General features: G+C 39.9%; 1 protein-coding gene and 1 long non-coding RNA gene across 4 annotated transcripts in view; one reads left to right on the top strand and one right to left on the bottom strand.

The window, feature by feature from the left end:
* Window positions 1-1,176: 1,176 nt before the first annotated feature.
* LOC132400754 (uncharacterized) overlaps window positions 1,177-17,763 on the top strand; it is a 51,356-nt gene continuing 34,769 nt past the window's right edge. Inside the window, exon 1 of the long non-coding RNA XR_009514356.1 lies at window positions 1,177-1,456. This is a non-coding gene — a long non-coding RNA (uncharacterized LOC132400754). The remainder of the gene's footprint in view (window positions 1,457-17,763) is intronic.
* gclc (glutamate-cysteine ligase, catalytic subunit) overlaps window positions 7,397-17,763 on the bottom strand; it is a 70,485-nt gene continuing 60,118 nt past the window's right edge. For all 3 annotated transcript variants that reach the window (XM_059982068.1, XM_059982069.1, XM_059982067.1), the window contains exons 15-17: window positions 15,668-15,771; window positions 10,805-10,925; window positions 7,397-9,223 (exon numbers count right to left, since the gene is read on the bottom strand). In XM_059982068.1, the coding sequence (XP_059838051.1) occupies window positions 9,015-9,223; window positions 10,805-10,925; window positions 15,668-15,771 (434 nt within the window). In that variant the 3' untranslated portion in view covers window positions 7,397-9,014. The remainder of the gene's footprint in view (window positions 9,224-10,804; window positions 10,926-15,667; window positions 15,772-17,763) is intronic.

Raw genomic sequence — 17,763 nt, forward strand, 5'->3', positions numbered from 1 at the left:
TGTCGAACTGAGAGAATGAAAGCGAACGGGACAGAAAAGAAGCTTTTTTTTTCGCACTGCCTCCTGCTGATTGGTCGTTCAACTCTGACAAACTTCTGCGAAAAATTTGCCTTTTAAAATCTCGACAACCCTCCTGATTAATTTAGCTCTTTTTACATTAATCCTTAATATTTATTGTCCATCTGAGAGAAAACTGCAGCGAACGCCGCTGTTTTCTAAATCTCAATCGGTCTCCAAATTAAAAGGGTAGTTCTTTTTACATTTAACCCGGATGTTTATTGTCCAGCCTAGAGGTTCAGCTAAGTTCCGTTTTAAAAATCTTGAATGCGAACCTGACTGAAAGATAGCTCTTTTTACACTCAGCCCTGATGTTTATTTTCGAAATGAGAGAAAATTGCCTCGAAGCGCTGCTGAAAAAGTCTTGAACGGGAATCTGAGTGAAAGACAGCTTTTTTTAAAAGCACTGCCTCTTGCTGATTGGTCGCTCAACTGATGACGAACTGCCGCGAAATTTTTGCCTTTAAAATCTCGACAGCCTCCTGATTAAAAGTTAGCTCTTTTTGGACTCATCTGTGATGTTTATTGTCCAGCTTACAGAAGATTGCCGTGAAGCTTTGATTTTAAAATCTTGAATGCGAACCTGACTGAAAGCTCTTTTAACCCTTAGCCCTGAGGTATAGTGTCGAACTGAGAGAATATTGCCTCGAATCGCTGCTGAAAAATTCTTGAACGCTAATCTGACAGAAAGGTAGCTTTTTTTTTAACACACTCCATCTTCTTGCTTGGTCGTTCCTCAACTGAGACAATCTGCCACGAAATTATTGCCTCAATAACCCCCTGATTAAAAGGTAGTTCTTTTTACACTCATCCATGATGTATATTGTTCAGTTGAGAGAAAACTGCCGATAAACACTGCTTTCTAAATCTCGATCGCCCTCCTGATTAAAAGGCTTTTTAAACAAAATATACTTTATTCAGAAATAATTGTACAATAAACCATACAATGACTCTCAATCCTTTACAACTGTTTCCATTACGGTCTCTACATTTTCACACTTTTCGCCACCTACGTGGCACTCGTACTCCATATTTACATTCCCTTGTTGAGGGGTATACACCCCCCCCCCCCCACCTCCCGCGGGAGAAGAACCCTAGACTGTGGTCCTTCCCCACCGGGCGCTTGCGGTGGCTGCACCGAGTTTGAGTGCGTCCCTCAGCACGTAGTCCTGCAGCCGAGAACGTGCCAGTCGGCAGCATTCCCCCACGGACATCTCCGTGTGCTGGCAGACCATCAAGTTTCGGGCCGACCAAAGAGCGTCTTTCACCGAGTTGATGATCTGCCAGCAACCTCCTGGTTAAAAGGTAGCTCTTTTACACAGTTTGAAGTCGATAGTCAAACTGAGGGAACTGCCGTGAAACTCTGCTTATGAATTCATGAAGCGCACCTGATTGAAAGGTAGCTCTTTTTTACGCACTGCCTCTTGCTGATTGGTCGCTCCTGAACTCAGAGAAATGTACGCGAAACTCTCCTGTTAAATCTCGTTAGCCCCCTGATTAAAAGGTAGCTCTCTTTACGCACAGCACTGACATTGTTTGTCCATCTAAGAGAAAATTGTCGCGAAGCTCTGCTTTCTAAATCTCGATCGGCTTCTGATTAAAACGTAGCTCTTTTTGCACAGCCCCGAGGTTGATTGGTATTAGGGAAGTTGAAGTCCTCCATGACAACAACCCTATTGTTTTTACAGATTTCCTTAACCTTGTTACATATCTGGTCCGCGATGTCCCGTGGCCATTGCGGGGCTGTATTACAAACTCATCTTTGATTGCACTCTTCCTGTTTTCAAGTTATACATGTATAGATTCAGTGGATGAGCCTTCTATTTTGTCCCCTCTGAGTGCAGCTGTGATACTGTCCCTGATTAGTGGTGCAAATCACCCCATCTTTTCTAAAGCATCTCTCAACCAATAATTGAGACATAGTCCATGCCCTGACCCATACTCATTACCTTTACCATAACACTCCTGGCATTGGAATGCACACTTACAGGTGTTAGTCCCATCGTACCTATTACTTTGCTCCTGCCTACGTTCCTACCGTCCCATCACTTTTTTTTGGTGTCTTGTGTAATTCGGTTGCTGATGTTGCTATTCGTGTTGGCCTGTGTCTAGTGCTGAGTTGATGTTCTACTGAGTATTGTGGATGGGCTATGTTGGCACCAGAATGTGTGGCGACACTTGCAGGCTGCCCTCATCACATCTTTGATTGTGTTGGTTGTTGACGCAAACGGATTTCTCTGTATGTTTCGATGTAGAAGTGATAAATAAATCTGAACCCTGCAGAAAATGACTCAGCTACTCTTCAAAGCCTTACTGTCATCTACACTCCAAATTCCGAAGTTTAATTATATTCTCAGTGTTATAGAGAAACACAACATAGAAATAAACACTTTGGTCACTTTGGCAATTAAGTCCACGTTGACCATCAAGAACCTTTAAAAAAGTTAAAACATTCATCCTTTCCTCATTCAGTTTATTATTTCCACATTTCAATTAACTTGCCCTCAGTTTCTGATATTCACCCTCACATTGAGAGATCCAACATACACATCTGTGGGAATCAGATGGAACTGGTGCACCCAGGGAAACACACAATAATAGGGAACATGGACAAAGTTGAATAGCAGCAGAATTCAGGATTAAACATGGTCACTGTGCCTGGAAGATGGTGGCTTAACCCTGTAACACTTTGTGCTCTTGACTTGCTTGAGTGTAGTTCCAAAGTGCGCTTCATACTATTCACAAGACCAATTGAAAACCTATCCAAGCTGATGCTAGGGATACATGCTGCCGTTGTGTGCATTTCTTTCATTGATTCTGTTGTTCCTCTCCATTTACTATGAATACCCACAAAAAGATGAGTATCAGGGTAGTACAAAACCATAAAACATAGGAGCAGAATTGGGTCATGCAGTCCATTGAGTCTGCTCCACCATGCCATCACAGCTGATCCAGATACTAGTCAACCCCATACACCTGCCTTTTCACCATAAACTTTGATGCCCTGACCAATCAGGAAACAATCAACTTCTGCCTTAAATATAACCATGGACTTAGCTTCCATAGCAGTCTGTGGCAGAGCATTCCACAGATTCACTACTCTTTTGCTAATAAAAATTCCTCCTTACCTCCATTCTAAAAGGTCGCCCTTCAGTTTTGAGGCTGTGCCCTCTAGTTCTGGATACCCCACCACAGGAAACATCCCCTTCAAATCCACGCTATCTAGTCCTTTAGGCATTCTGTAAGTTTCAATGAGATCCCCCTGCATTCTTTTAAATTCCAGGGAGTACAGGCCAAAAGTTGCTGAATGTTCCTTGTATGCAACCCCGCCATTCCTGGAATCATCCTCAGGATTCTCTCCAAAGACAACACATCCTTTTTGAGATTTGGGGCCCAAAACTGTTGACAATATTCCAAGTGTAGCCAAACAAGCATCTTATAAAGCCTCAGGATTATCTCCTTTTTTATTGTATTCCCCTTTAAATAAATGCCAACATTACATTTACCTTCTTCATCAGACTTAACCTATAAATTAACCTTCTGGAATTCTTGCAAGTCCCTTTGCACCTCTGTTGTTTGAATTTTCTCTCTATTTAAATAATAGCATGTACCTTTGTTCCTTTTATCAAAATGCATTATTAGACATTTCCCAACACTGTATTCCATCTGTCACTTTTGTGCCCATTCTTCCAATTTGTCTGAGTCCTGCTGCAATCACATTGCTTCCTCAGCACTACCTACCCTTCTACCCGTTTGTATCATCCACAAACTTTGCCACAAAGCCATCAATTCTATTATCCAAATCAATGACAAACAATGTGAAAATTAGGAGTCCCAATACTAACCACTGAGGAGCAACACTAGTCACTGGCAGCCAACTAGAAAAGACCCCTTTTATTCCCACTCACTGCCTTCTGCCTGTCAGCCATACCAGTAACTTTCCTGTAACTCCAGAGGATTTTATCTTGTTAAGCACCTTATCAAATGCCTTCTGAAAATCCAAGTAAAAGACAACCACTGCTTCTCCTTTGGCCACCCTGTGTGTTACTTCCTTGAAAAACTGAAAGATTTGTCAGGCAAGATTTCCCTTTATACAAACTTTGTAAAAACCACACCGACTTTGACTTAATTTATCATTTGTTTCCAAGTACCTTGAAGGCTCATCCTTCATAATAGACTCCGACACTTTCCAAACCACAGAGCTTCAGCTAAATGGCCTATAAGTTCCTTTCTTTTGCCTTCCTCCTTTCTTATGGAGTGGAGGGCCGTTTGCAATCGCCCAGACCTCCAGAACCATGGCAGAATCAAGTGATTCTTGTAGGATCATGACCAATGCACCCTTTGTCTCTTCAGCAACCTCTCATGACTCTGGGATGTAATACATCTGGTCCAGGTCAGTTAATCACTTTACAGATTTGAGTTTGCCTGGCACTTTTTCCTTTGTAATAGCAATTGCACACTCCTGATCCTTGATATCCACACTTCTAGTATCTTCTACAGTGAATTCTGATGCAAACTACATAATTTTCCAGTGGTCCAAATATCAACTCTCACCTACCTTTTACTCTTTATGTAATAGAAAAATCCTTCCGGTATCCTGCTTTGTATTATTGGCTCGTTTGCCTTCGTATTTCATTCTTTCCCTTCTTATAGCTGATTTAGTTCCATTTTGTTGGATTTTAAAATCCTTCTCAATCATCCAACTTCCCACTCACTTTTGCTGCCTAAAAGGCCCTTTCCTTGGCTGTTTAATTCAATCCTCAACTTAACTTGTCAGCCAGAATTGCCTACCCGTCATTTGAGAACAACTAATTCTGTGGGACATATCTATCCTGAGCCTTGTGAACTATTCCCAGAAACATCAGCCAGCTCTGCTCTGCTGTCATCCCCACCAGTATCGTCCTCCAATTCACCTGGGCAAGCTCCTCTCTCATGCCTCCTTAATTCCCTTTATTCTTTTGCAATACTGATACATGTGACTTATGTTCTCCCTCTCAAATTGCAGTACTAATTCAATCATATTATGCCTACTGGTTCTTCAGGGTTCCTTTACAGAAAGCTCCCCAATAAAATTTGGTTAATTGCACAACACCCAATCTAAGATAACCTTTCCCCAAATAGGCACAAGCACAGAAAAGCAATCTCAGACATTCACCAAATGTCATCTCTTGCAATCTGACACCAACCAGATTTTCCCAATCCCCTTGCATATTGAAGTCCTCCATTACAATTCTGTCATTCCCTTTGTTACATGCCTTTTCCAGTTCCCTTTCCAATCTCAACCCCACATCTTGGCTACTATTTTGAGGTCTATATATGATTCCCATAATGGTTTTTCTACCTTTGCAGTTTCTTAACTCCAGCCACAAAGATCCAACATTCTCTGTCCCTGTCACCTCTTTCTAAATATGTTATGTCATCTCTTACCAACAAAACACACCACCACCTATGTCTTCTTGTCTGTCCTTTCAATACATAGTACATCCTTTTATGTTTAAACTACCAATTATGGCCTTTTTTCAGCCACAACTCAGTGATGCCCACAATATCATACTGACCAATCTCAATGTCTGTATCAGTACCCAATCATCAGCTTGTCCTTCCTTACATTCATGTTACACCCATCATCTACTTATAGACCTGCTGGCTCATCCTCAGCTCTACCATACTGCTTCCCATCCCTCGCCATATTAGTTTAAACCACTTTCAACAGCTCTAGTAAACCTGTTTGGACAGGCAGAAAGCCCGAGATTCCTACCATTGAGGTCCTGCTTCTCATATTCCTTCCCAACTCTTTTCTCAGGACCTCTTCCCTTTTTCTGCCTAGGTCATTGGTACCAATATGTGCCACATCCTGTGGCTGCTTATTTTCACTTTTCATATTGTGGATGCATTCAGAAGCACTGCAAATCCTGGAAGCTATGAGGCAAACTACCATCTGTGTTTCCTTTTTGCATCCATAGAATCACCTATCTATCCCTCTAACTATCGTGTCCTGTATTTTTGCTGCCATCCTCTTCAGTTCCCTACCCTTCTGAGCTTCAGAGGCAGATTCAGCGCCAGAGGCACGGCCGCTGTTGCTTCCTCCAGGTAGGTCATGCACCCTAACAGTATTAAAAATGGAGTACTTATTATTGAGGGGGACTGCCTCAGGGGTGCTCTCCACTATCTGGCGTTCTCCCCCCTCTGCTGATAGTCACTCATTTTTCTGTCTCCTGTAGCCTTGGGTGACTACCTCCCCTGCAGCTCATTTATCCCTGCTTCAATTTTCCCAAGAAACCGAGGTCATCGAACTGCATCTCCAGTTCCTTAACAGGCTCTAAGGAGTTGTCTCTCGATGCACTGGGTGCAGATATGACCTTTGGAGAGGATAAAAGTCACCTAAAATCCCACATCTGACACCCAGTACAGAACACTGGCTCTAGATATACCCCCGACTCTCTCAAGAATTAAATAAAAAAAACGAACTCACCTACTTACCTTGCCTTCATCTGTTCTCACCAAAGCCTTGTTGAGCCAAAGCCTCACTACTCTGACTCAAGACTACTCAGCAACGATAACCTCTTCGCTAGGCGGTACCTCTCTTTTATAGAGACTGGGATTTGTAAGCTCTTCACCTGTAAATGGTGATAAATCCACTTTGAAAATAAACTTTTTTAATTTTGAAATAGACCACTTGACTGGCATTCTTCACATCAATTTAAACTTCGACACCCTTTATGGTGGACTGACTGCATAGTCTACCAATTACAGGATGAGCTACAGCACCTTGGTCTCTTTGATTAGTTCCTCACAAACCCAGAAACCTGTCTCAAAATGTTCAATTCCTGCCACTGCCTTGAAGGTCTTTGTACATACTTCCCGTGACTGCACTGTTCTCCACCAGGTGCCCCAGTTTCCTCTCATGTTCAGTTTAGTCATAGCCATGCTATGTTGATGCCAGAAGCATTGTGATACTTGCAGACACATCCTCAGACAGTGTTGGTCATTGATGCAAACACGACATTTCATTGTATTTTCAATGTCCATCTGACAAATAAAGCTAATCTTTAATCCTTTAAACCAAAAACATCAGTGTATGTTATCAAGTGGATGAGAAAATTTGAAAATAGCAAGTGATAAGGAAAGCAGCTGTGTGGGAATCCCAACATAAACTGTTCCCCAAAAGTTACATGATGGAAGTTCAATGAACTACAGATTCATCCTCTAACAGTAGCACCGCACACACCTAATAATAGACATCATGATACTCTTTTGAGATTACCAGCATACTGCTTTAGAGGAAAGTTCGGTTGAACAAGGATTTCTGAAAATATAACCAGAAAAATGGACTGCAATATAAGAACTTTAAGAAACAAAATTTATTCAATAACTCTATGCACAAGAGCCGATAACATGTATGATAATCATTGATTCGTGCCTGGTAGATTTTATTTTTTTTTAATTTAGATATACAGTACAGAACAGGCCCTTCTGGTCCAGCAACCCACCTATTTAACAATACCCTAATTATGGTACAATTTATAATGACCACTATCGCATTGGTCTATCTTCTCCACGCTCTCTTCTCAGTACTGCCATCCAGTTGGGTGCAGTACAGGAGACCCAGGACCCACAACACCAGATTCAGAAACTTATTACCTTTCAACCATCAGGCTCTTGAACCAGAAGGAATAACTCACCCCATCATTGAACTGTTCCCACAGCCTATGGACTCTGTCAAGGACTCATGCTCTATATATTTAGTTCCCAGTCATTTATTATTTTTTCCCTCCTTTCTTTCATATTTCCACAGTTTGTTATCTTTTGATTATTTGTCCATCCCGTTAGGGGTATTTTTCCTCGATTCTAGTGTGTTTCTTGTATTAACTGTGAATGCCTGCAAGAAGATGGATCTCATGATTGTATATGGTGACATATGTAATTTGATAGTTAATTTACTTCAGACATTGAAAACCATGCAGTCATGGAGAGAACGTAGAAACTCCTTAGAGACGGTGCTGGGTATTGAACTCCGAACTGTGGAACTGTAATAGCGCGCACTAATTACTATTCTACTGTGGCACCCCCATGGCATTTTAGATCTCAAGACTAAACTGCGATCTATTAAGCCAATACAGTATTGTTGGGGGGGGGGGGGGGGTGATGCTGTTGGACATAATTTAATGTATTCCAAATTCCTTTCAAAGCAATTTACTTGATGGATAACAGCAAGGAGACTATATTTAGCAGATAACTGAGCATTCGTCCTGGAGAGCAAATAATCAACATGGAAAAACACTCAACTAGCAAAAATTAATTTCCATGGAAGGAAGTTATGTCAGTACAGCAGCTATTCCAACTTCCACACCCACAGTAAATTTATTAAGATGAAGCTTACAATTCCATCTCCTTGATTGGCTTTATTTTTCTCACTGAAATTCCTCCCTAAAACAATGCAATCAAAAACAAGATATTTCATCTATCCTTTGCCAAGGCCCGTCCATTAAACTAGTTTACAAACCATTGCATTTTTGGTGAATATTTCACACAATATGGCTACAGGAACATTTAAGTTAGTGGATTTCTTTTAGTTAAAACATTCAATATAAACATCTTACAAGTTTCATTATTTGTTCAGACATGATCCAACAGCTTAATTTGGGATATTTACAGTCAAGAGCAATGGAATTGGTGATAAGAAAATTATATATAAAGTACAATTCTCCATTTGTATCTACAGCAGAATTTGTGCAACAACCCATGTTAGTGATATTAAAATACACTTATCTAAAAAACGGTATGTACATATTGCTTTGATGTTACCTACCAAATGTAATGCAGAAATCTGCACTGATTAAACAATCAATAAAGACTTAATTTATATGGTTGGCCCTGCTTATTAGTTTGCTGACATTCTTGGTCTCAGCGCCCTACAAAAATCTGTACCATTAACAAAAGTAGACAACACCATGATATTAAACAGTGCTGTGCTTGCTATCCGAATGTTTCGGTTTACTGACCACTTCTCCAAGCAGCTTTGGACAGTCATGCAAACCCTTTGCAATTTGGTCACATTTCATAATTAGGTCATAGTTGATTTTATCAGTCACAATACAGTCTTGCTTGTAGTCAGGATGATGAGCAACAAAGTTCCTTAACCAACATGCTGCAGTCATCAGTTCTCCTGTAACAATTAAAGAAGAGTGAAAGCTTTTAAAATTATGTGTTGTCCCTCCCCCCCCAATGAACTTACATACTAGATTATTTTGAGTCAAATTTATGAAAAAAAAATGGTCAAGAACATGCTGGTGTGGCTGCACTTAGAGTATTGCGTAAAAGTTTGGTTATCCTGTCATAGGAGAGACTCATTAAACTGGAAAGAGTGCAGAAAAAAATTACAAGACTGCAGCCAGTACTTGGGTGACTGAGTTGAACAGGTTAGGAGTTTATTCCTAGGATCACAGGAGACTGAGGGGTTAATTTATAGAGGTGTACAAAATGATCAGAGGCATCAATTGGGTGAATACAGATTCTCTTACCCAGTAAAGAGGAACTAAAAATTAGAGGGCATAGGTTCAAGAAGTGAGATGTGAAATATTTTTAAAAAGGGGACCCAAGGGGCAACTTCTTTACGCAGAAGCAGGTGGGCTTATGAAATAAGCTGCCAGAGAAATTGATTCAGGTACAATAACAACAGTTAAAAGATATTTGCTCAAGTACATGGATAGAAGGGGGTTTAGAGGGATGTGGGATTAACATGATGGGCACCATGGTTAAGTGGATGAGTTCAGTTGAAGGACTTGGTTTCTTTGCTGTATTTGTCTGTGAGAAGCAAAGCAGCAGATGGTTTATACTCTCATGAGTAAACCATGAATGACTTACACACTACAATGATTTTTGTCCTTTCTCCACCCAATGTCCTAGGACATTTGGCCTCAGCAGCAGAGATAAGAAAAAATGTACAGCTGAAGAGGTTTGCCTCTCTACCAGGCATCTCCAGCCAAGATGGATACTGGTTTTGATGGAAAATAGGGCAATTTTGGGTACAACTTCACTGCACTAAGAACGTGTCAGGAGTGTGGCAGCCTTGACAATTCAGGCTAAACCATCTACTAGGATTGGAAAAAGCTGCAAAGTTGTAAGCTCAGCCTGATCCATCATGGGCATTAGCCTCCCCAGCATAGCACATATCTTCAAAAGATGATGCCTCAAACAGGCAGCGTCCAACATGAAGGACCTTCGACACCTAGTTCATGCCCTGTTCTTATTATTACCATCAGTGAGGAGGTACAGAAGCCTGAAGATACACATTCAATGTCTTAGAAACAGCTTCTTCACTTCTCATAAGATTTCAGAATAGTCCATGAACCCACGAATACCACCTCAGTATTTTAACTCTGTTTGCACTACTTATATTTTGATTATTGTAACTGACAGTAAAAATTGCATATTGCATTGTACTGCTGCCACAAAACAGCAAATATCATGACATGTGATAATAAACCCGATTCTGATGTGGTTCCAATGTAGTCTGCTCTCAGCTGTGTTTAGCAAAGGATGTTAAGTTTTTAAGATTATAATTGCCTTTATTCTGCAGTTAAGTGTTTTATCCACTTGTTTTGTGCTAATTATAGATTGATTATACAATTCCCAAAAGCAGAATACTTTGGAAATTTTGTTACCAAGCACAGAATTTCCCCAGGTAAAAGCAAAAGGACTCAATTCAAGGTTGATACATCAATTTAATATAAAGTTAGAAGCTTACCTGAAGCTCTCTTTCGGATCAGCTTGAGGTAGTTTAAAATGCTACACCGCGTATCAACATCTACCTCCATGTTCTCAAGGTAACAGTTTATAATTGGAATCAAACCTGGGAAAACTCCTTCCTGCAATACAGAGCAGAACAGGAGGTAGAAACCAGTGAAAGTGAACATATTCTGGCAAAAGGTTTGGTCTTGCATACAAATAAACATCTAGCAAGAGATCATGCGATACTCGAGTACTTTGTAATATTAATTCACTAACATTTTTACTAGTTGTGATGAGAAAACAGCCTAATTCTGAGTGACCTATACAGTACACTGAACACAGGATGAACTTGTATACAAAAATAAATATATCTTTTAAATTAAACAAAATAATTATCCATTTAAATTAATGTTTTCTGCACTAAACAATGAATGCACCTACCAGAAATGATCCTGCTAGCCTGAATAGGTCATTGAGCAAGAGAGCAAGAATCTTGGTGCTTTACAATACTCCATTTCCCTGCCTTTGCTTAAATCCATAGTAAGCCTGTCCTACATCTACAGTAAAGCCTGTCAACAATTGATTAAGGAATTTCAACAGTTCTATTACCATGTGAAAGAATGTTATTTCATTAAAATGATCAATTTCTATTTTTCATACTATCTGTACTTAACCTCAAATTCAGTCTCCTACAATGAAAGTAATTCAAACCCAGGCCATTCAATAGCTCCGTGAAATTTAAAACTGAAGCAAATTCATCCCATTGTTTGTCAGAGGTAGGATATCTTTCCCAAGATACACATCCAAAACTGAATGCTCTAGTCTGGTTGGCATATGAACAAGGCTCTATTTGTACTCCATCTAATGCCTCTATTTGTACTCCAGGTCCTTTGATTAAAAACCATCCCATGTGGATCAATAATCATTTTTCTACACTGTTTTAAAAAAAAGAGTTAATATTTGGAAACCCAAATTACTTGGCCTCTATAAACCTTCCATCCATTTAGGGAACACAGTCAATCTACATTTTAAAATCAAAGAATACCACATTATTCTCCACAATGAGTACATTGCCATAGCATTATCCACTCACAATACACTCTTGCAACTTCCTGTTCCAATCTGTAATACCGTACGCATTTCCTAATATGTTGATACAACTCTCATAAGTATAGCAAGAAGGCTCTCAAATCTCAGACAAACATTGACAATGTTTGCCTCCCACACAATTCTAAAGTTCAAAAATAAATTCAAAATTTAATATCGAAGTTCATATGTCACCATTTACAACCCTGAGATTCATTTTCTTGTGGGCATACTCCATAAAAGAATAAACATTATGGAAATCAATTAAAGATCACACCAACTTGGTCGTTCAATCAGTATGCAAAAGACAACAAACTGCAAATAAATAATAATAAATAACTAATAAATATTGCAAACACAAGATGAAGAGTCTTTGAAAGTGAGTCCACAGGTTGTGGGAATATTTCAACGATGGGGCAACTGAAGTTAAGTTATCCCCTTTGGTTCAAGGCCTGAGGCTCCTGTACCTTCCTGATCTTCCTGAAAAGAGAGCATGGCCTGGTTGGTTTGGGGGGTGGGGGGTGGTCCCTGATGACGGATGCTGCTTTCCTGCAACAACACGTGTGTAGATGTGCTCAAAGGTGTAGAGGGCTATACCCATGATGGACTGGGCTGTATCTACTACTTCTGTAGGATTACCTGTTCAAGGGCATTGCTGTTTCCATAACAGGCTGTGATGCAGCCTGTCAATATATTCTCCACTACATATTTATAGAAGTTTAAGGTTTCAGGTGTTATGCCAAATCTTCGCACATTCCTAAGGAAGTAGAGACACTGCCAAGCTTTCTTTGTAATTGCACTTACCCGCTGAGCCCAGGACAGATCCTCTAAAATGATAACATCAAGGAATTCAGAGTCGCTAACCCTTTCCACCTCTGATCCTCCAATGAGCACTGCCTCATAGACCTTTGGTTTCTTCCTCTTGAAGTCAGTAATCAGTTCCTTATTTTGCTGATGTTGAGTAAGAGATTGTTATGGCATAACTCAGCCAGCTTTTCAATCTCCATCTAAATACTGATTCATCACATTTGATTCAGCCTACAACAGTGGCGTCATCAGCAAACTTAAGTATGGCACTGGAACTGTACTTAGCTACACAGTCATAAGTGTAAAGCGAGCACAGCAGGGGGCTAAGCACACAGCCCTGTGATGCACCTGTGCTGATGGAGATTGTGGAGCTATGGTCTATCCAAACTGAATGAGATCTGCAAATGAGGAATTGAGGACCCAATTGCACCAAGAAGGTATTGAGGCTAAGGTCTGGAAGCTTATTGATTGGTTTTGTGGAGATGATTATATTGAATGCTGAGCTGCAGTTGACAAAGAGCATCTTGATGCATGCATCCTTGCTGTCAAGATGTTTCAGAGTTGCTGGAAGAGTCGAAGTGCTCAGTAAGAGTATGTTAGTTTGGATATCCCTTCTTCGATGCTTTACAATTTCAGTGCAATTGGTTGCATTCCATTTCCTCTAGGTTGCTAAAGGTGCTAGTTACTACCTTTAACTTTACACTCATCTTTTCTTCCAAGCATAATTAAATAACTAAAGAGTGGAAGTCCCACTTCTGTAACTAAGTGCCCTTGGAAATATCTCAACTTTTTTAGCGTTAAGCTCGGTTTAACCGATTTAACCTCTGAAGTTGGTTCATTTTAAAGCCTTTACCACATGCTCACCATTTACAAATTGCTTTCAGAAGTTACTACTTCTAGCCAGCACTTATAAAACTATTAGAGCAAATGAGAGAACATGTCATTTTTGGAACACCGGAGTAGCGCACACAAAATATTGAAGGATCTCAGCAGGTCAAGCAGTAACAACGGAAAGGAATTAACAGTTGATGCTTTGAGCCAAGAGCTTCACCAGATCCTAAAGAAGGATCTCTCCTCAAAACAGCAACTGTTTATTCTTTTCCGTAGATGCTGCCTGACCTGCCGAGTTCCTCCAACATTTTGTACATTTTAGAAATTTGTTGTTTCTACGTTTTGAGCCATTGTACTTATCAATCTGTTGAACCTACTGCGTGCTTCTTTTCTATATGGCATAGCTGTCATGAGATTCAAATATCACCTGCAATCCAGAATCAGTTACAATTCTATAAATACCAGTAGTCCCACCATGTGTACCCCTTACTGCCACAGCATGGTCATTCCGCAATAATTTTGCTTCTCTCCTTAACTAAAACAAAGACTTTTTAAAGGACTGAGTGCCAAGGTCACATTCTTTCTGCTTTTAACCCCTTCTCTAATTGCTACAATACTGCATGCTTCAAGCAGAACCTTTTGTATTAAATTTGAACATAGAAGATTATGGAATTTATTGCCACAGACAGCTGTGGAGGCCAAGTCACTTGGTGTACTTAAAATGGAGGCTGATAGGTTCTGATTAGTCAGGTGTCAAAGGTTATGAGAAGGCAGAAGAATGGGGGTTGAGTGGGGTAATAAGCCAGCCATAATGGAATTGCAGGGCAGACTAGATGGGCTGAATGACAATCTTGCTTCTGTCTCACAACACAGTGCAGGCACTTTGGCCCAAGATGTTGTACTGTCCTTTTAAGCCACTTAAAGATCAATCTAACCCTTCCCTCCTATATAGCCCTCCATTTTTATATCCAATGTGCCTACCTAAGCATCTCTTCAATACTCCTAATGTATCTGCCTCTTCTGGCACTCCTGGCAAGACAGACCTCACACCCATTGCTTTGACATCCCCCTTTACTTTCTCCAATCATCGTAAAATTAATCCTCCACTTCCTGTGTTAGCCATTTCCCACCTGGGCACAGCCCTCCATTTTTCTATCATCCATGTGCCTATCTAAGGGTTTCTATCTGGCCCTTTTCTTAAATATTTCTAGGGTTTTGCAGAATGCAAAGCAGAAGAAAATATCTCAGACGATCTTTCACTCTGTAAAGATCATGTGATCTCTCAATACAGACAGGCTTCAGAAATTAAATTTACTGTTTCTCTAGAACCATTGAGAGAGCTTGAGCCCAGTCAACATTTCAGGCCAACCCTGAAAAATATTCTTGGCCTGAAACATCAATTGTTTATTCCTTTCCTCTGCATAGATGCTCCTTGATCTGCTGAGTTCCAACATTTTGTGTTTATTGCTGTTCTTGATCTCACATAATGACAATTTATGTTTAGAATTTTAACAATCTGCTTTCAAAAGAATTTTATTTGACTGCACACTAAAAAAATGCTGCTGCGGCTTAAAGAAAATTCTTAAAGGCAGCCAAGGACTCCAAGCAAAAGCCTGTCCAAAGGAAACAATGCTGACTTCAATCTGCTACTTGATGCATCATAATTTTCACTTCTGATTTTTGAATGTTGTTCAACTGCCATACAATAAAAGAATCATCAGTTTTTAGCTGGATTCACTTCTTACCTCACAACAGCAGAATTGCTGTGTACATAAGAGGAAGCGAGGGAAATACCAAGTTATATCATTTTGGAAGAATCAAAAATAAAGTTTGGAACAGGTGTTTAATGACTTATACAACCTTCTTACTGACAGAATTATCTATTACTCCCATCACTGCAAACACTTTAAACCACTTTTTATAATGCTGATTACATTGTATGTACATGCTGGTATTTAGGTAATTATGCACATTTTATTCCAAATCCAACTTTAATCCCTTAACTTTTTAAAAAATATATGCAATGTTACTCTTTATAGTTGTTGAACTTTTTGTTGCATGCCCTAACATATCACAGCAAATTCCTAATATGTAAATGGCAAATAAAGTTGATCCTTTTTAGCATTTTTGCAAATGGACAAGTATTTTCACTTACCTTGCCATTAATGATAGTGTCTACGCTCATTAATGTATACTCCTCAGAATCCGAATCAACGCCATTCTGTGCACAAGCACAGCCATCAACAACTGGGTTTCCAGCTAGCAGGAAAAGACAATTTAAAATAAAGCTTTAAGTTTATTCAAGCCAATACATTATTCACGTCTAATGAAAGCAATCCAAGAGTGAAGAGTAGTCCACCTCACAACTGAGATAATGACAGTAGCATCCAAGCTTTCAGATAGGCACATGAAAATGTAGGGAATACAGACACATTGATCATGTGTGTGGAAGTTACAGTAAGGCAAGGGTTAACAATGTCCAGGCATTTGTAGATTGCAGAGTGTAGACAACTTTCTTAGAGAAGGACGGAATTGAACTGACACCCTGAGTTGTAATAGTGTTGCGCTAACAGCGATGTTGTCGTGGCGTGACAACGGAATCTTGCCCTGCTATGTGTAAACAGGAAGCACTGAGGCAATTTTCCACAGTTGGGAAGATACCAAAGTTGTAATTATACAGAAACTGTCTAGTCTGAAGCATGATTGGCTCTGCATCACAAGGCTTCAGTACTGCAGCAGGAATTCTACCTGGAAACTTCATTACCTCTTACCAAGATGTGCAGCAAATCCATTGGAATGAAAAGTGGTGGAAATCTTAGGTGAATAACGGTAACTCATCCATCATCTGCCTAAACAGAACCTAATGCTTGCCCATCTAAGGATGAGTTGTTCAACCACCGGGTTTCTGAATCAGTATGGATAACTTCATTCACTACTACCTTGAACTGACTTTACAACCTACAAACTCACTTTCAAAGACTTTTTACAAATCATGATCTCAGTATCATTTTCTATTTGCACAATTTGTCTTATTTTTGCATATTGGCTGTTTGTCAGTCTTTGCTTATGCCCACTCACTGGCAACAACTTAATGCATAAAATCATGCAGACATGGTCAAGAGATTCACCAGAATGGGGAAGAAATATGATCCTAGTGATTTTGACCATAGAATAATTGTTGGTGTCACACAGGATAGTCTGAATAGCTCTGAAACTACTAATGTCCTGAGAGCTTCATGAACAATAGTCTCTTGCTAACATGTGCAGCAGATCCAACTGCATGAAAATTAGTGGAAATCTCAGGAGAATAATGGTAAATTATCCAACATCTTTCTAAACAGAACCTAATCCTTAGGATAATGCTACAAAAAAACCCCCCAGAAAACATCCAGTGGCAGCAGTTCGGTAGGTGAAAATACATTGTTAATGAGAGAGACCAGAGGACAATGGCCAAACTGATTCAAGCATCAGGAAGGCTACAGTAACTCAAATATTCACATGTTACAGCAGTGGTGTGCAGAAGAACATCTCTGAATACAGATGTCAAACTTTGAAGTGGATGGGCTACAGCAGCAAAAGATCACACTGGGTTCCATTCCTGTACAAAGTCAGATGTATCAGTATTACAATGCAGTAAAGGGAATTACTAAGGCACAAGACAGGAGTTGGCCATAATTGACTGGAAAGAACACTGGCAAGGATGATGGCAGAGCAGCAACGGCTGAAATTTCTGGAAGCAATTCAGAAGGCATAGGATCTATATACATCCTAAAGAGGAAGTAGTATTCTAAAGGAAAGATTGCACCCATGGCTAAGAGAAGTCTTAGCCAACATAAAAGCCAAAGAGGGTATATAATGAAACAAAAATTAGTGTGAAGTTAGAGGATTGGAAAGATTCCAAAAAAAAAATAATAATAATCAACAGAAGGCAACTAAGAAGTCACTGAGGAATACTGAAGTAAGCTAGTTAATAATAGTAATGAGGGACAAGAAAATGGCAGACAAACTGATTAAATATTTTGCATCACTCTTCACTGTGGAAGATATTAGCAGTATGGCTGAAGTTCCAGGAGTCATAAACGTGTGTCAAGTTACTATAACTAGAGAAGTGGTTCTTGGGAAAGTGAAAGGTCTTGAGATAGACATGTTACCTGGATCAGATGGTGTACACCCTAGGGTTCTGAAGGAGGTAGCTGAAGAGGGCATGGAAGCATCAGTAGATTCTGGAAAATTGCAAGTGTCATTCCACTC

The sequence above is a fragment of the Hypanus sabinus genome, chromosome 10 (assembly GCF_030144855.1).
Source record: "Hypanus sabinus isolate sHypSab1 chromosome 10, sHypSab1.hap1, whole genome shotgun sequence".
Taxonomy (NCBI): domain Eukaryota; kingdom Metazoa; phylum Chordata; class Chondrichthyes; order Myliobatiformes; family Dasyatidae; genus Hypanus; species Hypanus sabinus.